Consider the following 25,493-nt stretch of genomic DNA (forward strand, 5'->3'; position numbering starts at 1 on the left):
AGATTCGAATGACGTCACCATTGAGTCTAGTTGCAGTCTTAGTGAATGTTCAGTTTACTTAAATAGTCAATGGTTCTTTAATATTGAGGGGGGGGGTGGTGTCTACCCTGTGGTCTTTAATTACTTTGTCATGCGTGTGGGCAGTTCAGTCAGCCTCTGCTAAAATGCATTCACATGCCATTCCCCCCCCTTTAAAAGAGACTGGTTGGCCCAGGGCCAAAACTTCACTAAATCACCTCCCACTTTGCAGCTTCCTAACCGAGAAATGAATTTCTCCCTGTGCACTCACTCTCTTACAGCAGTTTGTCTTAGTGAGTGTTCACAGAGGTAGGCTAAATCTGCCGAGTGAGAAACTGTGGGATTACTTTTCATAAGTGTGTTAATATAACTTGCATATGGAGCTGCACAGCGTCAAAAGCCACTGGGCTCTATTAAACAGCACCTGAAATTTCCTCGCCCGAGGCTTTCGCCCCAGCTGTGCTATCTGGGGGTGTATTTCTAGGGGAGGTAGAATGAGTGATTTTATCACTCAGGAGTGTTACTTTTATTAAAGGAATAATTCAAAAAAACAATTAATGTCCACTATTCCTAGAGCAGACAGCAGATATGTGGTGTCTGAAGTTTGCTTCTTTAGTTTTGCACTGGAGCCGTGAGGCCTATGTAGCTGACAAGTGACAATTAGCCTGGTGCAAAGTGTATGGCTGAATCAACACACCCTTGCCTCAGATTTTGTGGATTTGCTCTGCGATTTCTAATAGGTAGTGTAGTAGTTATTTTGGACAGTATATAACACATTGTTAACTGTCTTGAAACCTGAATTTGTTCTTGTATATGTCCAAAAGTTTGTCGACACCTGCTCCTTCAATGTTGATTTAGCATTTGGCCATGAGAGCATTAGTGAGGTGAGGTACAGATAATGAATGAGAAAAGTTATAGATGAAAGATTTTCATTCAAACTTATCCCAGAGGTGTTGGCTAGAGTGCCAGCACTGTAGAGATGTCAGTTCCACTGGTCCACAGCCCAGTCCTGTAGGGCTTTATACCTCTCTATCTACCGGACAACATTGGGCATGATGACTTTAGACTTATGTGTGCGGGCTCCAGAGTGTCCTGTTATATTAACTTGTTTAGAGCACAGGGTGAGCCATGCTGCAGTGCACTCAGAGCAAAGAGGGTTAAGGGCCTCACTTAAGAGCACAACAGTGGCAGCCTAGTGGACAGGGCTATCACTCTAACCACCTAATGTGTGGCACTGACTATGTTGAGCCTTTGTACACAAAGGTCAGGTGTCAGATCTCAATACTGAAGCTTGTATTGAGATGATTCTCATGTGGATCTGATCTGCTCATCAGAGGCTTTTACACAAACTTGTGGAGCTTGAGGTTCATGCTACCATTGAAGCAAAATCACAAAGTACTAATAAATTCTAAATCCACTGAAATTGTGTTGCTGATAATATCACCTGTATTCTGTATAAAGGAAAGGCCTATTCAGACTTTTGGAGCCCACTGGATGGGTACATAACCTACATTGTGCACTCCGTAGGCAGTATAAAGCCATTTGAGATTCAGTCTCATTTATTATTGGTATCATCTGACGCCCATCCTCAACTTTTGTGCTCTTCTTGTCTCCACAGTCACAGATAAGCACCAATTTAAGCCCGAGCCGGTGCTGTACCGGTTCCGCTTTGACGACGGCACGTACCATCCTCGCAGCGACATGCAGGACGTCATCTCCAAGGTAACCAAACCACCTCCCCAATACTTTCTCCTCAAGTGTTTGTGGTCTTCCATGCAGAACATGATTTATCAGCTGCTCTGCCCCATCCATCATTGGCCAGTTTCTGACTGCAGGATAACCCCGACCAGATATTATGTGGATGGTGAACTGTCTCAGCACAGCAGTGACACTGACATGGTCCTGGGTTGCTAGTGCGTGTATCTAGCGCAGCAGTGTTTCTGGGGTTCTTTACACTCATCAGTGTCACGGCTATGTTGAAAATCGGCCCACCATCCGAAAACTGTCCTGCCATGTGTGGCCCTGTGGTCAGAAACTGACCCCTGATGAAGGATTAGGTGATGACTAACACAAGCACATCCTAACCTCTCTCTGTCTGACTCTCACTCTCTCTCCCTCAGGGTGTTAGGCTGTTCTGTAGGCTCCACAGCCTCTTCACGCCAGTGATCAGGTAAAGCTCCAGTGTTTCAGTTCTGCCTCATTAAAGCTGTCTGTCTGTGCATCAGCTTAGGGAACTGCAGCAGAGCTCCTGTTGCTTTCCTTCCTCTCTAAATTCAGTGATTTTTTAATATCAGTGCTTCCCTGACTTAGGCATGTTTGGTGTCCAAATGTTGCTTTGTCCAAATGTATGACACGTTCCTTTACGTTCAAGCTTTTAATGCAGTCATATGGACGCATACACACATGGATGCTACATTGTGTAAAATGTAAATGTTTAATTTTCCTGAACTGAATGTACATGTTTATAAATAGAAACAACAAAAATTGCAAACATTTTCCATATCCATATTGAGTCCGATTCTATGGAGGAATCATAATTCAGTATAACAGCTGTTGTTTAACATGACACAGCTCCCAGTGTTCAGCTACAGGTTGACATTTTGTTAGCTGTTAGTTATTGTTCACAATAAGTCTTACTGCCTCTTTAACCACACTGACAAGTCTGATCCACCTTAATGTACACCTTTGTGAGAGTTTCTGACTGTGCTTGTATAATCAATTTGGGCAACTATTGACTTACGAACTAGTTTTCATATCAACAGTAGCCTCATCGCTTCAGTGCGATCTCTTTTTGTATGTCAAATAAAACGCTAATGCTTAAAAATGAAGGGATGTGAGCAAGGGTGGTCTAGTGGTATCGAATTTTAAAGGAATAGTTCAGCGAGGGTTTTCTGAAGCTTGCTTCTTTAGTCACACACTAAAGAAAGAGGCTAATAATTTCATTATTTGGCATAAGCATATTTTTTATTGATTACTTAGAAACTCCACATGGGTTGACACCAGTGTTAGGTAGTTTGTGTGATGCTAACTGAGGGAGTATAAGCTTCAGTTTCTCACTTAGTTGTAGTGTAAAACTAAAGGAGCAACCTTCAGACATGTCTTGGCTGACTGACTACATTTAAAGATAAATGGGGAAAATGATGTAAATTACATTCGATTTTTTGTTTGCAACACTACCGCTTTAAAACGAGTTTATTGAGTTTTCCTCCCAGTGTAAATTATGTGATGTTTACAGACCCATGCACTGACAGCTATTCCTCACAGGGGACAAAGACATGTTTCCTGTGCCTGAGAAAGGCTTTCAGGGGGGCTAGCAGAATGGCCAAAGTGCCATTTGGCTTGGTTAGGAACAGATGGTTAACGTATGGTGCTAATGGTGTTTTCCAGTCACTTGGCCACTGTTTTCAGGCCAGTTTGGAATCCTGGGCCTGTTTACAATCACCATGTGTTGCGAGACGCCACAGACTGTGTTTCAATGGAAAAACGACAGGGCTGTTGGACAGAGTGTAAGGGCGATTAGGCGAAAGCTTGAAGCCCATACATTACCAGTGCTTTTCTTTCTCTGGCAGCATTAGCATTAGCTAGTATTGCTGTTGTGTTGCAGTAAAAGCCACCAGTGTCAGATGTGCACCAGAAACGTGCCTCAAATGTGGAACAGGTGCAAGCTGAAGAGTTTGGCAACCGAATCTGCCACAGTGAATTCAATTCCTGCCGTTAAATGAACTGTTAATAGAGTAAGTAGTGTCGCGAGGGCTCTGGCTAATCAGACTCTTTGCTTTACACAGTTATTTGCTAATGTTTACCAGCATCACCATCCTACAAGCATCTGTACCAAGATGTATTCAGTTAACTGTGGAGAAGAACAGTAGCAAAATACTTTGGGCCTAACTTTTTAAAAGATAGTGCTTGTTTGCTTTTTCTTTTTTTAAGATAGCAAATCGTTTTTTGGGGTTAGATCACAGGGTAACAGGGCATTTTGTAGATGAGCTAAAGAGCTCTAAGAAAAACATTAACACTAAGAAAAACCTTTGAAAATGTTGCTGATAAGAAATTAATGGACTTTGTGCCGACATATTAGTAGAGAAAAAAATAGAGTAGAAATGGAGTAGTTACCATCTAACCAATGTCAGGTAGAGTAGTTAACATCCAGCTAACGCCAGCTGAGTTGTCAACATGTAGCTATGTCAGGTACAATAGTTAATGTCTAGATAACATTTAGAGTTACAGTTTTTAGCCTAGTTACAGCCACTGTATTCAGCACACGTTTCAGAGTAGCAAAGTATAAAGTAATATACATACAAAAGATTCTTCAAGGGTTCTTTGCTAAAGGCAGTGGTTCTGTATAGACTCTACCAAATAATTATCTGAATGTTTAAATGGTTCCTACAAACCCTGTAAAGCTTAAAACGGGTTCAGTATACCACTAAAAGTGCTTCTTACGAGTGAAAGAACCGTTTTTCAGTGCTATAGAGAAAAGATATTTATGCATGTGTGTGCATCAGGATGAGCCTCTCTGTTTTGCTGTATCTTTAGGTGTCTACGAGGGCATGTTTGCTGAAGGCTGTGTAGGGGAAATCACTCTCTACTCTCAGGTCTTGCTTTAGGCTTTTCTGGATAGGATTGTAATTATCTTAAAAATCCTTGTGGAATTGGAGCTCAGACGGGACCGCACGCCCCCATCCTCCCCACAACAGAGGCCATAAATCCACCCGCTGTGTCTCAGCCCCCTACCCCCTGAAACCCACAAGAGAAAGTCAGCTCCCAGTCAGATATTGTTTATCTACTAACAACAGCTAGCAACACAAATTTCTTAAGATCAACTTTTCTTTGTCTGAGAAGAAATAATGTAGATCTCTGCAGTGTATTAATGAAGAATCACAGATTTCTGAACTGTTTCTCAGGAGAAAAGAGGAGCTTAACAAAAGCCATTCATTGTAGACTGCTCTGGAGATGTCCATGTTGTGGAATGGTGTAGAAAGTGTGAGTTCTTTTGCTTTGATGGGCCGCTGGAAGATTTCTGAGATAGAAAATTAGCTCTTTTCACAATTATGTATTATTTAGCTCAGACTGGGGTGAGACTAGTCAGGCACAAAAGAGTTTAACCATCTGTGAGACACTGTTTTGATCAAAGTGAGAGAATTCAGGAGCTGAATTGCCTAAGTATGGGAATATTGGCCCACACTCATTTCAGATAGGACTAAACCATGTCTAGAAAGATGAGATTTTATCTACATTTTCTCTGTTAACTCAAATTGACCTATGCACTCTCAGCAAATGTGTTATTTTGTAGAAATTGTAGCTTAAAGAAACCCTGAAAAACATCCTACTAACCATATAGAGAAATGGTAGTGCACGTCTCAAGTGCTGTCGGGCAAACATCTTGAATCTTGTTTTTGCCGTTTTTCACTTTTGGACATATTGTGAATCAGGCAGATGTTCTTTCCATTGCTTAAAACGTTCATGATAAATTGACCAATAGAAATGCTCCACAATTACTTGGAATAAAATCTTTTTACATTGATTTCCATTGAAAGTAAATAAGTTTTCGCCCTACTCCTGTAAAGTTGGAAGTTTGGAAAATAAAGGTTTTAGCATGACAGTGAAGACGTGTAGTACATGTAATACTAGCACGCTGAATTATTCATATTGGACTACTACAAGGTTTATTAAGAGTCGCTACATAATTTTAAATTACCAGTTTAAAATGCTGCAGTATCGAGCTGAGTCCTGTTGCTGTAGACAGTGACAGTGACGAATATGCCAGCTGTCACAGAGTGAGCTGAGTTGTGCTGGCACACAGTGTCTATTTGGTTTAAATTGGCAGCATAAACAACTTATAGATTGAATTTTCTTATTTGCATGACTGCAAACTTACCATTTTACTTAGCTTGCTCTGCTTGTCCAGTTTGGCGCTCAGGGATAGCCAACAGACTGTTTCCGTAAATATCTGTGAAAGCTGTTAGCTCCTTTTTCTCATTGTTTAACTTCAGTAAGCTGCTCTCACATGTACACACCGTTTGTGGCAGAAAATCACAAACAAGCAAGACTGTACCTTTAGTTTTCACTTTTTCGGGGGTGGTTGTGAGAGTTGTGAGAGAGAAAGTAGGACAAAAAATATAAGATGCTTTTTATTGTTTGCAATTTATTGTTCTCTTTGTGTTGGTTACTTTTGAATGCAATTCTTCTTTCTGACTATGATTTACAGTGTAACAGGGTAGCAAGAGGCAGCTATTGAAAAGCTGGACTAGGCTGTCTGTCTGGGATGAGTGGTTGGCAGTGATGGTGGTAGAATGTGGTAGGACCAAGAACAAAACCGAGCCATGTGCAACAGACACGACCACCAGAGGGGTAAACTACAAAGCAGGATTTGTAAGTTTAGCCAGATAACTTAAGCTCAAAGTCAGGTTCGCCAACAGGAAAGGAGCTGAAGGGCATTCCTACTGGACAATCCTCAACTTTGGCATTAAAATATCATATCATATCAAATGCACTGCCTTTGGTTGCACTCTACATGGTTTCTTCCACTATAGTCATGCTACAGTAAATAGCGTCTGCGCTACAGCTACTCATTGATTGAGATATTTGTCATAAAGCTTCTAGTCTAACCTGGCAACAGTAGTAGCTATGAAAGAACACATTTGTGTGCAGAGCATGGATTTGTCAGTTAGCCCATGCCTAGTACAGGAACACAGAACAGTTACCATGAAGAAAGATGTTGAGAATAGGACAGAAAGTTCACACATAACTGAATGAAAAAACAAAACAGAAGCCATTTCTACTCACAGTACCAGTCAAAGAGATGTATCATAAATGTCACACAGGATTTGTCCAGCAGCCAGATCCCTTTAGTGATTGTTATCTGACCAGCTAAAAAGCAGCTAAAGGATCAGAGTAACCTTTTGTGGACGCTGATTCTGCAGATTACTGTGCGCGTGTGCCAGCCTTATGGCTACCCGCTGCTTGCTGCTTAAACCTCATTAATCAGAGTGACAGGAATGGGCTTTAGTAGTGTTGGTGGTTAGAATGTGGGAACCAGCTCAAAACCTTCCTACTGTAGTCAGCGCTAGGGGTGTAAACATGCATTAATACATTCTGATATATCAGTGTAGCAGCAGTAATTAAAATGCACAAATGTGCTGCATTGGTTTTATATAACCAGTATTCCTTTACTGTGTAAACAGTTCCTCTAGTCTGGATCAAATTCTGAATGGAATTGTGGCGACATCTGAGATGTCATTCAACTGTTTCTGAAAATTCTGAAGACGTTTAGAAAACTAAATCTAATATCAGGTGTCTTGAGTGTTTACTGTGTCCACCTTTACCTTTATTATAGCTTCCAGTTTTTTCAGGAGACTCACTTTCAGTGTTTCTGCAGAAAATCTGCAGGAGATTTTTACACACGTCCAAAGTTCTGTCTTAGAGGCCTGAGGAGTTTCTGCTTCACCTTTATGCATTGTGATGTATCTGGGTTGAAGCAGCAATTAAAATGCATGAATTTTGCAATGTTAGGATCACAATCTCATTTCAGGCCAGAATGAAATTAACTTAGCTTACTGTATAGGTTTTATATTGCCAGTATTCCTTTACTGTGTAAACAGTTCCTCCAGTCTGGATCAAATTCTGAATAGAATTGCGGTGATATTTGAGATGCCATTGTCTTGTTTTGGGTTCAGGGTAGGTGTAGTTACAGAGTGTGCCTTAGCTAGACTTCTTTCATTATAGTGACAGACGTAAAAGTACACTGAGGATGATGCAGACTCGTCTCCACCACTTTCTGGAAGTGTAGTCTATTCAGTGTGTCTTATACAACTACCTGCTGCAGAAACCTGTCCAAACCCATGTAGAAAACTTGTATTTGGCTCTGGACAACAGTGAACGGGGTAACAGTTGTACATGCAGAGATAATAAAAATAATCTATTGTTACATAGTAAAGTATCTATTTTTTAGATATTGTTTTTAGTTATATTTTTCCTTCAAATGTGATTCGATTGCAGTTGGTGAGCACTGCCTGTTAGCAGGTTTTTAAGAAGAACAAAAGCACACTGAATGATTTGCAATAAATCCTATTCAAAGGTTGTACTGGACAAAAGCCAGAGAGCAAAACGGCCTTTAAGTGCAAGTCCTTCGGGAAAACAAGAAGATGGTATATTTTACAGAAAACTAAATCTAATATCAGGTGTTTGTGTGTTTAGTGTGTCCAGTGTGATCTTTATTACGGCTTCCAGTCTTCTAGTCAGGAGACTCATTTTCAGTGTTTCTGCAGAAAATCTGCAGGAGATTTTTATGCACCTCCAAAGTTCTGTCTTAGAGGCCTGGTTCTCACTGTCCAAATCATCCCAGCACATTCAGTGACGTTAAGGTCTGGACTTTGGGGTGGTCAGTCCATTGTTCTGAGAGCAGCAGCACATTGCCTTGATTGTTTGCTGTTTTCAGTAAGAGCTTCCTGATCAGCATCACATACTTCCAGGCCCACAGTGCTGAATTATCTTACCACAGTGGAATCATAGACCTGAGGAACACCTGTGAATGTTTTCAGATCAGAAGTGAGAGTGGAGCTTCTATATGATCTTCTGGAAAACGAAGCTACTTAAAGGCTGTCCTGACTGGAGATTAAATAAAGGGTGCTCTCTGACTTACTGTATATTGCCTAATACTTAGGCAGTTAGCTATGTTGCAATCTCTCACCCCTGTCCCCAGCAATAATCAAATCACATCGAAGTTATGTCAGTAGATATAGGGCATATTTTCTTTTAGTTGTTTAAAAGTGTTTAAAACTGGAGGGGACATATTTTGATCCATCCATGTCCTAGTGACATGTCGGCAGCTAAGATTGGACTTGTCTGCGTTTGGTTGTCTTCGTGTGTTCTGTGGACAGGGCGTGTGCTAAAGCTAAAATAGGCTGGACTACTCTGTGACCTGGTGCAGTGAGTGTCCCTCAGGAGACCCTCAGCTTCATGGGAAAATCTCCGCTCCATTCCAGAGAGAATTCCCAGGGTCTGACTGCAGCCACAAAGCATTTCATCTGAACCCTGCAGCCGCTCGGCCGCTGGCTCGAGACAGACCTCCTGACCCCCGCTGAAGAAACATAGCTTACTGGCTGACCTGGAATCAGAAAAGCTTAACTTCAGTGCAGAGCTCCTCTTTAATCTTCTCCAGGCCTTTCTGATTAACCCCTTACATGAGCAGAACTGGTTAACAGTCTTCCAGAAAGGCTCCCATTCCTCACTCATATAAATCAAGAACGGCTCAGACACTTCCGTATAATTACAGAATAGTTGAGAATTCCAGGATTTTTTTTTTTTTTAGAGAAGTGTAAGTTTTATTTCCTTATAATTTGCTTGGGAGAGTTTTTGTAAGCTCTATGGTATCTAGGTAGCTACAGCTAAGTATGTTCTCTATTGGTTAGGCCTTGAATTGTACTATAGCCCTAATGCATCAAATTGAGCGCCACTACAAATGTGATAAGTGATATTGAATAATTAGTCTCACTTGATGTCCAGTAGATGAGACCAGCCTTCTGGATTTTACAGTGTACTGGAAAGTACATTTATTGTCTGTGAAGAGTTTATACTAGACTAATCACAACCCCACCTCACCCCCAACTCCCCAACTCATCCAAAGAGAACTATATACCTCTCTAGCCCATGCTTGCATCATTTCATGTTCCCAAGCTTAGTTTTCATAAAAGAACTGTATGATCTGAGGAGTCCAAGGTACATTTTATAACATACAGCGTTTACAAACCACATTACACTTTTTATCTAAAAAACTAAAGTGAAGGAAATGATTATTTCCATGACGTGTGCCCCTTAAGCTTGGGATTTGAGCAGCACTAACTGCTTCTAGATCAATGCAAAAAGCTTGGCCTATCAGGGGAGAAGTCAGGACGAGCTTGCGTAGTGATGGATGGTGAGGAAATGGTTGTCGTGACGTGAAAGGCAAGTTTAATTTCTCTCAGGAGTCTTATCAAGAGGCTAATGCTCAGCTCCAGAGGTCACCAGTCAGGTTAGAATAACTTCCTTTAAGTTCATAATCCATTGAGTAGTAAGTGTTCTTTTTTTATTCTGTGTCTATTCAGGGATAAAGACTACCATTTAAGAACATACAAATCTGTGGTGATGGCCAACAAGCTGATTGACTGGCTCATAGCACAGGTAAGAGCACTGGCCTTTCATGCCACGACAGGTCTGCAGAGTGGAGTGAGTAGGAGAGGGTATTATAAAGGTATTAAATTGTGTGGCCGATATGGATTAGTGGGGGGGGGGGGGGGGGGGGGTAAAAATAATAGATAATTGATTAAGTAGATCAGTGGATAAGAGTAAACACTAAGCTTCAGTCCTGTAACCATGGACCAATGATCCAATAACCCTAGCCTATATTTTCATCTCTTTATTTACAATGTTATTATTGCTTATTTGTAAAGGAACTCATTCATAGACAGACACACACCTTTTTCTGTCTTCTCTTTTACAGGGGGACTGTAGAACAAGAGAGGAAGCACTGATTTTGGGGGTGGAGCTCTGTGACAATGGATTCATGCATCACGGTTAAGATTGACATCTCTCTCTCTTACTGTCTCACTGTCTCTTTCTCTGTCTCTCTCTCTTTCTGTCTCTCTCGTATTTATGTTTTTCTTTATTCTGTCTCTTATTCAGTCTTCTAAAAGTCTGCCTTACTCTCTTGTCTATTTTACTTTCTCTTTTTTCTGTCTACTTATTTATTACTTGCTGTCTTTCTTTCGTTGTTTATTTCTCTTTCTTTCTGTCAATTTTCTGTCTTTCTCTTTCTTCCTGTCTTTCTGTCTTTTTTCTGTCTTTCTTTCTCTCTGTCTTTTTTTCTTTCTGACTTTCTTTCTCACTGTCTCTCTCTCTCTGTATCTCTCTCTTTCTGTCTCTCTCGTATTAGTTTTTCTTTATTCTCTCTCTCTTATTCAGTCTTCTAAAAGTCTCTCTCACTCTCTTGTCAATTTTTCTTTCTCTTTTTTTCTCTTTATTTATTTATTTATTTATTACTTGCTGTCTTTCTTTCTTTCTTTCTTTCTTTATTTGTTTATTTCTGTCTTTCTTTCTATCCTTCTTTCTTTCTGTCTCTCTTTCTCTCTGTCTTTCTTTCTCTCTTTTTCTCTGTCTTTCTTTCTGTCTTAATTTCTTTCTTTCTTTCTTTTTTCTTTCTTTCTTTCTTTCTTTATCTGTCTTATTTCTCTCTGTCGTTCTCTCTTTCTGTTTTACTTTCCTTCTTTTTTTCTTTCTTTCTTCCAGTTTTATTTTGACTCCTTTGTGCAACCCAACAAACAGAACTTGCATCGAGAGCAAATCATTGCGAATATTTTCCGATTAGCCCGAGCCGAAACAGATTTCTGCTCTCTTTCACTCTGCCCAGAGCCCTGGCCTTCAGGAGGCTGAGAGTGTGAACGTCCCGTCTCCACGGCAACCCGTTATTTACCGAGTGCAAGCCTCTATGCTTTTAAAGAGTTGAGTCTGTCGGTGCCAAAGTCCACATCATACTTTTGTGACTCACACATCCTCTGTCGTTACACACTGGATGGACGTGCTCCCAAATTGCCCACAATTATGTTTGATATGCAACAAATTACAGACAAATGTATGGATGCCATGACCCTGATGGATATATTTTCACTCACTGGTGCCACATTTGATTGTGGCTGTTCGTGCCGGAGCGTTGTTCAGCATGTTTATGTGGCCATTAAGGCTATAGACGCTATATCTGATCTCGCCAGTTAAAGTGAGGGAAATACAGCGCAAAATACTGCCCTCATTTTTCTCGCTGGGGGTGTTTCATGGAGGGGCTGAGGTTAGGCCCTTGGTTTCCGTGGATACAGGTTTAATTCCATGCCTGGGCTTCTTTTTAAAGAATGAAAACCCCCACCACTACCCTGGCAGCACAGGCCCTTCAGAGAGGCCCACATTCACCCTCCTCTCCTTTCTGCACTATTATTCTTTTCTTCCAAACTAATCTAAGCCTTTCATAGGAGACCCTCTTACCGAATCTGCTTGTGGTTTAGATTTTTCCTTTCTTTGCCAAAACAAACTCTTTTATGTCTATGAGATAAGCACAGATTTGTTACAGTAACACACTTACATAAAAAAAAACACAATGGGTTGTTTACTTGTTTATGTGTATTTATTTTGATGTTAGTGTTTTTGAACAAGCTTTGTGTGCAGACCTGCACCTTCTGAAAGTGGACCTTCCGCCCGTGACCCACAGTCTGGCCCATTTTCTTGACCTGTTAACAGCCTTGATGCAGAATGCAGTTAAATGCCATTGTCTCTGGTTTATTTTGTAGTACTGGAGAAGAGCGAGTTCAAGGATGAGCCGCTTTTGTTCCGCTTCTTCGCTGATGAGGAGATGGAGGGATCCAACACCAAGCACAAGCCCATGAAGCACGATCTGAAAATAGTGGAGAACGTCATCGCCAAGTCTTTGCTGGTGAGAGATGTGAGCTGTAATTACTCGCAGCTGATAGCACTTACCATGGGGGGTGTAATGCTGTTGAACATTCTTGACATCTAGCATTCCCTCATCCTGATCTAGTGTCAACTGTGAGTCAGTAATTATGAACGAATGCTCCAGTCTTTCATTACTCCCATGTTAGGAGTTGGCCAGATTGAGTGATTTGGCCTGAAAGGGACTTGAACTTGAGCTGAGTAAACTTGTGGAGATGTGTAGCAGTGATACGTGCTTCTGTTAAAGAAACAGTTCAACATCAGATGGACTACTTTTTACTCCAGATATCAGCCAGTACAGTTTTGCTCTCTGGAGTTTTATTCATTAGATTTGCACTGGAGCTACGAGGCTAATGTAGAAGTTCATTGCTTTTTTGAACTTGAGACCACCCTTCATTTTCTCTAGGTTTATTAGAGAAATTAGTTTATTAATGCCCTTGCTATTAATGAGTAATTAATGCAGAAACTATTGTGAATTATTTGGTTTAGCATATCTTGTGGTGTCCCACAGGGTTCTATTTTAGCGCATATGAAACTGATGATAATTATGTTTGCAGATATTGTTTTTAAAGTAAAGAAGCATGGGCTTACATGCGGGCTATAAGCGGTATTCAGATATTCAGGAGATATTTCAGAGAAAATTTGAAATAAGATATAATACACTGGTTTAAGAAAAGATAAAGGGAAATAAGTGAAAGAAGGTTTCCAAACCCTGTGTTTAAATATATTTTAAAAATATATTTAAAGGTTCAGACAAGACAGTGAAGCACTACTTTCTGATGTTGATGTTCTTACAAAGATATATTGATGATTGCATAGACTTTCTAGACAGATATTTGAATGTATGTAATAACTCTTGCACACTAAAAGGGAGTCTTATGAAAAGGATAAAAGAATCTGGTGAATTTGTGTTTTTTTGTCATGGGTATAAAGCCCCCGGCTGTGGAGCACCGGAACTGTGTTCTCTGGAATGATGGTGATTCATCTAATACTTTTGGAATGAGTTGGGAAGTTAGGAACGAGATAGGGTGGTGATCATCCAACATCTTGACCTCACTAACACTCTTGTAACTAAATGCAATGAGGTCCTCAAATCAATGCTCCACAATCAAGTAGAACGTCTTTACTACACAGTAGAGACAGTTACTCCAACGGAGTACAGGATGAACTTTTTTAATACCCTTGATTTCAGAAGAAACAATGAATGAGCAGGTGTCCCAATACTTTTGTCCTTATAGTGTAAATCAAGGGTATTATCTGTTGAACAATTAACAGTGATTTTTGAAACCACAAAAGTCTAAGTCTATTTGATATTAGCCTCTTAGCTCCAGTTCAAAACTACAGAAGTGAGTTTTGGACTCAACCATGTTTTGCTACACTTGGGTCAAAACATCTTCTTAGTAGACTACCTTCCACAGAACTGTGTACTTTTTCCCTTCAGATAAGGCCCAGTGATGGTGGATATGGCTTCACCCTGGAGGATCGCAACAGAGTTCCTATCATCAAATCAGTGGATAAAGGCTCCCATGCAGAGGTACCGTGATAAAGTCCAGCTGTTTCAGTTGTTATTTAAATGACAAAATAGCCAATATAATAAGTTCATTTGGACATGGGGAATTGGAGAGGTGCCAAATGGACATGTGAATTTTATGTTTTCTAAAGAAATCATCATTCATGTGCTACATAGTTTGAATTTTATCACTCTTACCCATAACAGATCACTAAGCATTTGTATATGTACATCCGTGCAAACTAAAATAGTAGGAATTATTACCCCGTCCACTTATATTAGAGGGGTATTTTCTGTGTCTAATATGAGGCATCAATTAAGATGACTTTGGTCTAGTAAGTCTTTTTTTATCATCAGTCAGACCTTGAGGGTTGATGTACGTTCCTGTTGCCTTTGGTTCAAACTGGTTTTGTGGTAGAAGCCAGTTTGAAGTTCTCACTGTTGTGGTCACACAGAAATACAAGACTTTAAAAGCTCTGAGGCATTTTTGAGGTTCTCCCTTACTGTTTCCGAATCTTTGATCCATTAGGGTAGACTGCAGTGTCTGTGGTCAGGGAAATTTGATCAGTCCTGATGGGGGGGGTGATAATGTTGTGCCTGAAATGAAGCCGTGTTTTAGAAGACCTCCAATGTATGTTTCTAATGTGGGGCTGTAAAAGAGGACAGGATGATCTAGCTGTGTACTCAGTTAGATAAAGAGCCACTTCATAAAAATGCCCTACATCTGAGTCATACACTCGCATACATCCTAAATTAAGTAAAAAGCCACTTGAAGCTGTGTGTTACAGTGCTTTTTTTTTAGAGTTTTATCAAGTAGTGTTGGAAAAATGCCAAGTAAAGTAAAACTACTGTAACGCTGAGCTTGTTGTTTTTGTGAAATTGTGATAAAAACACAGTCTCGTGGAAAATGATGGAAAATTATAATTTAACCACCCCTGGTTAAATTAGATGTTTTGTTGAAAATACAGTAATTTAAATCACATAAACAGTTTAAATTTGACATGCTCCAAATTATTTGTGGACAAATGTTTGTGGACACCACTTCTAATAAATCCACCCAATTGCACCCATTGCCGACACAGCTTGTCTAGTCCCTGTAGAGCTGTACTGCCAATAGAATAGAACTCTCTGGAGCAGATAAACATGAACCTATTGTCACCATGCCAAATGCCAGATGTGGGCTAGAGGGGTATAAAGTCCCCCAGCATTGAGCTTTGGGGCTGTTGATGATGAGGTTGGGTGGTGATCATCCAACATCCTCACCTCAGTAAAACTCTTGTTGCTGAATGCAATCAGATTCTTCCCCTGGTCAGTAGAGAAAGATACTCAATAATTTTAATACCCTTGATTTCAAAGAAAACAGTGAACATGTGAAGCATGTGTGCCACTACTTTTGTCCATACAGTGATAATCTGTTTTTGGACAAAAGCTGTAGCTGTTTTATCATTCATTCACTCGAGCATTGAGCTCTACACAGGATAGAGAAAGAGAGAGAGATAAAAGTGAATGAGTGAGGTAGGCTTCCTTTCCTTTTTACAGAATGCTGAATCTGCTCAAATGGGAAACATTTGGCTCTCCTGTGGCTGCTCAGGAACCAAAGGGACATACGTTTTAATGCAGTGGAAGGATGATGATGTGGACAACACGTGTGTGCTTCAGTCATTCAGAGGCCAGGGAATAAGCTCCAGAGGAAGTGGCATGTGGAGATAAAAGTTTTGGCTCCATATGTGTAGATTGGCAGTAGTTTAACCCTTTAGAGTCACAGTTAGTGTTGATAATAATACAACTCCACTCTTCTCCTGATTATATTGTTATATCTGATTTGTAGGTCATTGAGGGACCAAGAGGAATTGTGTTGAAATGCAGATTTTTTGTTTGTGTAGTAACACTATGTGTTGACCTATGCATTTAATAAATTTAATGATTTGATTCATTTATTACAAACACTGTATCTAAACATTAGTAATAACTTCAGATTTGTAAGGAATAAATAAGTCACAGCTTTCTGTTAAGTGTGTCATATATACATTATGTAATGAATTGTGTAATACTGATATCTAATATTCATTTGACCTTTGTTGATTATATAAACAGCTTTAATCATGTCCTATTTTAATTTACCCGCATGTTTGTAACTTTTTAAACTTCTCTGAACCACTAGTGATTCCAGGCTCAGCCAGTTTGCTGCAGCCACATTGCTTTGCATGTATTCACCGAGTAGTAATCCTTAGGGTGTAGTAAAAGTCATGGAGCATAAGGGGTTAAAGGAGTAGTATAGCGAACAGTGTAATTCACGTAACATATATCTTACCCCACTTGCAGTTAAGCAGCCATGACATGTTTGGTGTCTGGGGTTTGCATCTTTAGTTTGGAACAGGTGATGGTAGGCTAATATTGCTAACAAACATTGAACTTAGACTGTCACCAATCTCATCTCCATAACCACATGCCCCAAAATGTCTCCCACTTTGTTTGTAAGCATTCAGATCTTTATTTGTTTGGCACAGACAAATCAATGTAACATAATGTGACTTATGTTAGTCTGTAACACAAAAAGAGCTGAAAGGTGGGGCAATGTTTCTGGTCTATTCATGACATTTTCATTGCTTGTTTTTATAGATTTTTGAAGCAAATTATTTAAGATGTTTATATGTACTTACAGATAAGAGTTTTGTGATTGTGAAAATCCAGTGTATGTCAGCAACATTAGCCTAACATTTACTGTTGTAAACTAAGCAAGCATGCATCAGATACATGATGTGTATTTGCTAATTGATTGAACTCACTGCATAAGTGAAAAATTGTTTACTACACTGCATAAGTGATACATCATTTGTTTGATTTTTTACTCTTTCTTATAATATACTGTAAGGCATGGGGCACAATATGAAGTGTTGTGATTGCAATGCTAGCGTATTATCCAGATTTACATTTACATTTACAGCATTTAGCAGAAGCTCTTATTCAAGTTAGCCCAGCTAGTTTGAATAGACTAAAATTTCAAAGATACCTCTGATCTCAGATACTACTCACTACTGCTCTCGTGCAGCTAGAATGATAAGGAGCATGAATGGTTGTGTTTCTGTCCACAGATGGCTGGAATGGAGGTGGGGAAAAAAGTCTTTGCCATTAACGGCGACCTGGTGTTCCTGAGGCCGTTCCATGAAGTGGAGAGTTTTCTGAAGCAGTGCTTTAACAGCAAGGGACCGCTTAGAGTGCTGGTCAGCACCAAACCCAGAGAGTGAGTGAAAGCACAGGACCCACAGTCTGAAGCATGTCTAGGGGTAATGAATAAATTGGTTTGAAAATAGGGAAATAGGTACAATAAAACCCAAGCAGGCTGGAAGCTTGTCTCAAAACTCTTGTCTCAGTAATTCTTCAGACGTCTTCAGTGGTCTGTCACCACCACTTTGGAACCACACCACTTTGTCTCTAAAACAGTGTAACGTACCAAACCACACTTAACAGTTGCATTATGCAGAACTTTAGAAAAACTATTGTAGATAATCGTATTTCTCCTGATGTCTTTTCACTATTAACCAAACACTGCAGGGCTTGTTGATGGAGAACAGTGGAGATCCTCTCTCCCATTCCCTAACCCCATATTTTGCGGTTCTCAGTCGTGCTGATTTGTGGCTTCTAGTTGAGAAGCTGGATTGTTGAGAAAGGTTCTGATGTTGTTGTTGTTTTGTTTGTTTTTCATTTTCTCTCTTTGTGTTTGTGTGTGGTGTATGTGTGCAGGACAGTAAAGATTCTGGACTCAGCAGATGGTTTGGGTTTCCAGATCCGTGGCTTTGGACCATCTGTGGTGCACGCAGTGGGCAGAGGTGAGGACAGAGAGAGAGAGAGAATTTCTAGTCTTTCAGTGCGGTGCAGTGCAGTATTGTGCCTCCTTCTTGTTAGCAGTGATTTACTTACATATCACCGCTGTCACTCCAAAATCCAGTTTTTGACATAATGTGAATCTGGTAGTTGTTCTTTACATTGTGTCAAAATGTCATGATAAACGGACCAATACAAATGCTGAAGATTGTTTTCTTCCCCTGTAAAGTTGCCATTTTAGAGATATCAGGTATTTGCGTGACAGTGACGATCCACTATCGTACAGGTGAACGATGTCTGCACTTACACTTCAAACACTATGACGAACTCTGGATGATTTAGTGACTGTGCATTTTTACTTATCTCTTTCATGATAAGGATAACTCCTGAATGTCAGAGGCAGAGGGAGGCAGAAGAAGAGAAATGAGAGAGTGAGGTTGGGTGAGAGAGAATGAGAAAGAGGGAGAGGAAGTAAAGGACATAGACATAAAACATGGTACAAAAAAAGAGATAGTAAGAAGTGAGAGACAGAAATAGCTTGAGAGATGAATACAGGAAGCTGCTCTTTTCTCTTTGTTTCTGTGTGCTTGAGAGCTGCAGCTGCAGCACAGCTGGACTTGTTCGAACGTAAAGGACTGGACACACATACACACGCACACACACACAAACACACACACACACACACACACACACACACACACACACACACGGAGACAGTATGTTCACACTTTTGACCACTTCTGAGCAGCATTCCCATCAAACTCTGCGGCAGACGAGTGGGTCTTGATGAAAACGGTCCATTCCGCACAGACCCTGGAGAGAGAGAGAGAGAGATAGAGAGAGAGAGAGAGAGAGAGAGAGAGGAGTAGAACAAATGAGAGTGGGAGATGACTCGGAGACCCACTTGGAATGGAGAGATGGAGGGACAGAGGAAAAAAGAGAGAGAACAGATAAGACATGTCTTTCAGCCATCTATGCTGACCATGGCGGGCAGATGAGACAGAGTCCAATTTTCCCTCAGTCCAGGCAGTGACCCCTCCAATATATGATGGGGAGGTTGGGCATTTCCTAAAAATACTCAGATGCTGCTTTTTAAATGTGTTCACTGCAAAACAGTGATATACTGGCAAGTGCAGTGATGTTTAGTGAATTCATATATTTAATATTCCTCATTTATGATACTTTTATAACAATAATAATAATTACAATATTTCTATGCAGTTTTACTTATTGTTTTAATTCTAGCTTTGCTAATTCAGACCATGCCATCAGCTTATGATTTAGAATTCGACTGTATGAAAGAGGGGAGAACTCTGAGGAGGTTTGAGCTACAGTTCAGGTGGCTTGTGCTTTGTGGTAGAAGCCAGGAATGATAGATGGTGGAGATTTGTGCAGATATGTCACAGACACATGAGGTAGAGATGGAATTTATAGGATGGTAGATTAGGCAGGAGGGACTTTGGGCATGTTTCTCCTCCCAAAATGAAGTTATTTCATAACTTCACTAGTGGCAGGTATAGTGAAGAGATTACGCTACATTTTTTTTATTATTAATCGTTTAATATGATAAGACCACATGTTTAGAAACAGGTTCAATAATCTTGATCTTCTTATGATAATCTCATAATGAGGGACATTAGAATCAAACCTATTCCATCTATAATGGTTCTGTGTAATACTGAAAAATGGTTATTTGACTATAGTTTCAGATAGAAACTTTTTTTTTACTAAAAAAATGAAATAACTTGTTTTAAATGTGAAGCACCTCATATATTTCACTCGTAACTCACTCCTTCACTCACTCTGGCTGCAGTATCTCCACAAGGGGGCACTGTTAGTGTCCAAAAAGTGTTGCATCAGTTAGTCCTTGTTTCAGGATGTGTTTTCTTTTAGATGAAAATTACAAACATTATTTCCTGAAGTACGTTTTTACACAGTCGTTCATTTTTAATAAGAATAAGGCAGGCAGGTAATTCACTCACATATTCACTTACTCACTCACTTGCTCATGATTAGCAGGCTGAAGATTCCTCAACAATGACACTGTGTGTCGTTGTTATGTGTAGAGTCTGTTCTATACAACCACTAGCTCTGCTAACTTTCCCTGATGGTTGCCATGGGTAATACTCAAGCAAGAACTTTCCTCCTGCTTTATGAAAAGCTTTTAACCTTTCAGCAGTAAGAGATAGATGGAGCACTGGGTGATGTTGGAGATGCAAGGTTTTGTATGTTTATTAGATATTTATTTTGGTATCACTTTGCCTGACTGGTCCATTATAGATGCCTGGTAGATGCTCACCTGACTTTCAACTTAAATTCAACTGAATATGCATTAAATGCAACTGAACTCTAAGTTGAATGTAAATGTCTATCTATTGAATGTAACCCTGCACCTAACCTTTTAGGGTTAGGTTTAGGGTTAGATTTAAGGTTAAGGTTAAGAGAGGGTTAGGTGTATTGTATAGACAGTTATTTATGTAGTCAGTCATCAATAGACAGTCAATTGCATTCAGCTTGGAGTTCAGTTGAATTTAACAGGCATCTACAAATACATCTACAAGGCATCTATAATGGACCATCCAAGTAAAGTTTTACTGTTGTTTTTGTTGTATGTAAGTGTGGAATGAATGAATGAACAAATCCGGCCTCTGCCTACACCCTCAGCCTTAGCCACCCCACAGTCTTTCACCTCCTCCTGCTCTGTCTCCCTCACTCTCACAAACTGCTGTCTGTCTGAGTGTTTGTGGTTTTGAATCTCAGCAGGAGATGGAAGAATGAGTGTTATGGCTGAGTGTGAGGGGCTGAAATTGAGAAATGTCATCACACACACACACACAGACACACCTTCCTGTGGTTGCTCAGTCTCCCCCACTGGCCACTGCTGGATGGCTATCATAAGAACTGTTATAGCAGATCCACTTTCCAAGTCTGAACATGCATGCACACACAAACACACACACACACACACACACACATACACACACACACACACACACACACACACCTCAGCACAGTTTCAGCACAGTGAACAGTCACCATACCTCTAAATTTTACAGCACATACAACTAGAAATTGAAAGTTTGTGTATAACTAATAAGTTGGCTTGACAAAGCCAGCTACACAGCACGTTTACCAGTGTTAAATCAACACTGATAGTGTTAAATTAACAATACCAATGGCAAATTAGCTGTTTAGTAACACTCAGATATTGATGACATCGTAGATAGCTATTGACTGTTTATGACATGTTAATTAGGTTCTTTTTTATTATGTATATTGCAGTTGCATTGGTTGTTTGGTGGTTAGATAAAGGTTATTGCTAGGATATCCCAAGTGGTTGATCTTGTTTTGCTAGGCTTTTGCATTGGTATCTCAGATGGAGGCTATGGCATTGCTATATGGTTGCAGTGGTGTTGCTAAAATGTTGCTAAGTGGTTGTTATTGTGTGGCAGGACGGTTGCTAGGTGCTTTTAAGGATTTTTCCTTGAACTCCTTTAAGCCAATGATTTTTATTTAGCTATTAATCATGTTGCACAAACTGATCCTAATGCACAAACATGTTATCTATTATTTGATAACCATTTGGCTTAGCAAATCTTGTGACGTCCCACACAGTTCTATTTTAGGACCTATTAAACTGATGTTAATTCTGCCTGTAATGTAGTTATGAGAGTAAAGAAGTGTAGGCTTACAAACAGGGTTTAGGAGGTTAAAACAATAGCTAGTTATCAGGTAATCACACATTATGTAGTTTAATCCATATTCAAAGATAACAGTCTATAACGCAGTACCCTAGACAGTCCACAATATCCACAAAATTCCCAGAAAAGCAAATTGTGATATTGTGATATTGATATTTTATAGCACAACAGCTATAAAATATCTTTGTATTACCCAGCCCTAAATGAAGGGAAATCGGCTGTTCTTGTCTTGTGTAAACCCTGAGGAGCATTCATTCTTTTTGTGTCTTTTGGACGCTGCTTCTCACCCACCCACCATTTAGCAGTAAAGCATGCAGGTGTTTTCCCAGCTTGATTTCAGCTATAGATACGCTTATCCAGCCTGGACTACAGACAACATTTAGAAACTGTAGCTGTCGCTATGGAGGAGTGAGAAAGTTTTATAGCAAAAGCGCTCAGAGTTCTAGACTATGAAACATGATCAGGACAGTGTGAACACTCCTAACACAGACGTTGCTGTTTAGCGCTGAAAGACAGCCTGTAGCTGTTGAGTGTGTGTTAAAGAGATTAAAAAAACAAACTGGGAATATTTAGTCTGCGAGTCACTTCCACATTCCGTTCTCTAAGCCTTAAAGAAAAAGCTCCTAGATGACGTTTACACAGAATCAGCGGTACTGCATTCATCCACAGTGCTGTTTTCAGACTGAAATTGATATTTAAACAGCTTTATTTGCATGAATTGGTATGAACTGCTGCCGCCAAAGCAATGAAACGAATGACTGATAATGAATTGGTCCTGCCACACACTCACTTTTCCCCCATACTTCAGAAAATGAAGTTAAGATAAATTGTTAATCTTCAAAAATGGGAGAAGGAGTGACTCTTCTGAAGGTGACTCAGTGTGTGTGGATTGGAGGCGAGTGACCGTCCATGTTTGTACCACTGTATGTAAACATGCCAAAGGAAAAACTGTTTAGTGTGTCTCTTTCCATTCCGGTCTCTGTCTGTCAGTCTGCATGTCTCTTTCTCTCTGTTTGTCAGTATTTGGTCTAGTCCCATGACCTCATGCTGCCGGTCCGTGTTTTGCAGGCACAGTTGCGGCCATAGCTGGACTGCACCCGGGTCAGTGCATCATCAAGGTCAATGGCATCAATGTGAGCAAGGAGAGTCACGCCAGCGTGATCGCCCACGTCACGGCCTGCAGGAAATACCGCAGACCCACTCAGGTACAGTGGAGGCACAGTACACTAGAGCATTTTTACGTTCTTAACCCAATATACACACTATTTATAAATATGGACAAAAGTTTTGGGACACCTGACAATATATCCTGCTTTTCTTGTAGCAACTGTCTCTAATATCCAAGGTAGGCTTTCTACTAGATTTTGTACACATTGCTGTGCTTTGATCGCATTTAGTGACAAGACCATTAGTGAGGTCAGAATGTTGAATGATCACCACCCCACCTCATCCCCATCTCCCCAACTCATCCCAAAAGTATTGGATAGAGCACCTTCATTCCAGAGAATATAGTTCCACTGCTCCACAGCTCAATACTGGAAGGTTTTATACTCCTCTAGCCAACAATTGGCATGGAGAGTCCTATTATACTTTCAGTGCTTCTCTACAGGACCTAGACAAAGTTTGTGTGTGCATTTCTACATCTGTGTGAGCATTAGGTGCAACTTTCTAATGCATTCATTAGCAGAGGGTGTCCACAAACATTTGAACATATAGTATATATTTCATCATTGTCCTTTTCAAACCTTCTTATTGGACGTGTGTACTGTATTTAGACAGACAGACTAAACATTCAGACGTGCAAAACCAAAATTTCAACTCTGCCGGTTGTTCCCACTTTTACACTTTATTGTGTTGTACTCTCTTCTGTTTGTTTCTTGTGTGTTTGGCCCGCACTGTGGGAGAAAGCCCAGTGTTTTAGTTTAGAGCTTACACTTCAGCTCAGGTCTTTTCCCAACTATAATAGTGAAGTTGGCATCAGGGGTGGAGGTCTGCTTCCTGCAGAGCAGGGTAGAGCTCCAGGAACCATGGGTTAGGGCTGTAGGGGGGCTTTGAGGGGGTTTATGGCAGTGGTTTATGGCAGAGAGCATTTGCTGGAGTGTGAAGAGAGTAAGTCTTACATAGCTGATGGTTAGACAGCCAGGCCCGGACGGCACTGAAGAGCAGTGTGGTCAGCTGCCTGGTCTCTAATTTTCATCAGGCCTAGGAGTGAACGAGGAGTGTGTTTACATTTCTATGTACATTTAGCATCCAGCTGCTGTTAACTAGCATGGCTTACAGACATGCTTTGTTGTCTACTTGGCTATAATTTAAAATGCACTTAAGCTAGAGTAGACCGAGCAGAGTGTAGAGAAGTCTGAAGAGATTACAGTAGTTTTGAAATTTGAGTATTGAAAAGATCACAGTTGTTCACAGTGGTCTCTTGCAAGAATGCATTATTAGTGTTTATTCAAAGGCTGGTAGTGCCAAACAGTGATACTGCTGAGAAGACTAGGTTCCCCGCCTCAATATTATTCAAATGCTTATAACTTACAAACCTGAACTGTCAAATGTGGTATGAACTGAACATTTAGACATTTCAATTTTCCACAGGGCTTCCCTGCTCGTTAATCTTTGTGTCTTCTAAAGGTTAAAGGATCCTCTGTTATGGTTAGAAATGCTCTGTAGAGCACTGAGCATATTTGCCAAATGAACCAAATCCACAATGCCGAGCTTAAGGGTATTCTTTTTCTGGTTGCTTCTTATTTCAGCAAGACTCCATAAAGTGGGTCTATAATAACAATGAGAGCGCCCAAGAGGAACACCAGAAGGCCAATCAAAAGCCCAGCTCAGAGGAGAACGGGGAAGTGTTCGATTGTAAAGTGGAAGGTAGTACATACACACACACATGCACGGATCAGGCATAACATTAAGACCACTGATGTGAAGTTCATTCCAGTAATGAGAACATGAGTTCATGTCTCTCATGACGCTTTAGATTTCACTTCAGCAGTTCCATCTGCTGCTTGGTAGAAGGGGAAATATTTCACATCATACACCTCAGTGAATACCAAGTTGCTCTCCTGCTTCAGCAGCCCATCGTGTTGAAAGGTTATTGTAGACGTTATTCCCATAACAAAAAATAAACACATTTAAGGCTTATTAAGTCAATTTGTCTGCAAAGAGCTGGTAAACTGGGTGCACTTGAATGACCAGTTAATAATGCGTGAGGACCATTAGTTTTTAGATCCCATTTAGAGCTTTTAGATTTATTCTTAAACCAGGACAGTTTTGGTATGAGCTAGGGGGTTAATGTAGATCACACATTGTTACAGAGTTAGATTATACAAGTTAGAGCTGTTATCTGGTCAAATGTCCCAGCAAAGTAGCTACTACTGCTGTTTATGTGATGTACTTCAGCCCAGATTTCTAGATAACAGTGGGACATACAGTGTCAGAAACTACATGATCTAGTCTAATATAGATTACTGCACAGCTCCACACAGTTTAATGCATGCGTGATGATTTACACATGCAGTTAGCACCATGTACCATGGTAGACGTTTCCATTTACAGTAATTGCCTTGTAGCTGCAGGCCAAATCAGTACTGACTAAGTGGATAAATGTGTTTGCTCTACAGAGGTGATGGACAAGTTCAACACCATAGCTATGATTGATGGCAAGAAGGATCACGTGAGCCTTACAGTGGATAACGTGCACCTGGAGTACGGAGTGGCGTACGAATATGACAGCACGGCTGGCATCAAGTGCCAAGTCCTGGAGAAAATGGTGGAGCCCAAAGGCTTCTTCAGCCTCACAGCTAAGGTATACACACATACACACATCACCCACAATGTTTCACTGTTCTGCAAATTCAGATCATAAAAAAAAAAATCATCTTCAAGTTTAGCTTTAAAGGACTTTAAGTGCCTTCAGCCGACTACTCTGGAGTGCACTGGCTGGCAGGAGACCTGTGGATAAATTGTCCAGCAGCAAA

The 25,493-nt window shown here is 40.3% G+C and overlaps 1 protein-coding gene across 1 annotated transcript in view; it reads left to right on the plus strand.

The window, feature by feature from the left end:
- Window positions 1-25,493, plus strand: part of prex2 (phosphatidylinositol-3,4,5-trisphosphate-dependent Rac exchange factor 2) — a 156,906-nt gene that overhangs the window by 67,460 nt on the left and 63,953 nt on the right. Inside the window, exons 12-22 of the mRNA XM_072688847.1 lie at window positions 1,637-1,740; window positions 2,139-2,188; window positions 10,098-10,173; window positions 10,493-10,565; window positions 12,324-12,466; window positions 13,925-14,017; window positions 17,086-17,234; window positions 17,735-17,820; window positions 22,585-22,721; window positions 24,267-24,384; window positions 25,137-25,321. Coding sequence (XP_072544948.1) covers window positions 1,637-1,740; window positions 2,139-2,188; window positions 10,098-10,173; window positions 10,493-10,565; window positions 12,324-12,466; window positions 13,925-14,017; window positions 17,086-17,234; window positions 17,735-17,820; window positions 22,585-22,721; window positions 24,267-24,384; window positions 25,137-25,321 — 1,214 coding nt within the window. The remainder of the gene's footprint in view (window positions 1-1,636; window positions 1,741-2,138; window positions 2,189-10,097; window positions 10,174-10,492; window positions 10,566-12,323; window positions 12,467-13,924; window positions 14,018-17,085; window positions 17,235-17,734; window positions 17,821-22,584; window positions 22,722-24,266; window positions 24,385-25,136; window positions 25,322-25,493) is intronic.

The sequence above is a fragment of the Salminus brasiliensis genome, chromosome 1, assembly GCF_030463535.1.
Source record: "Salminus brasiliensis chromosome 1, fSalBra1.hap2, whole genome shotgun sequence".
Classification (NCBI taxonomy): Eukaryota; Metazoa; Chordata; class Actinopteri; order Characiformes; family Bryconidae; genus Salminus; species Salminus brasiliensis.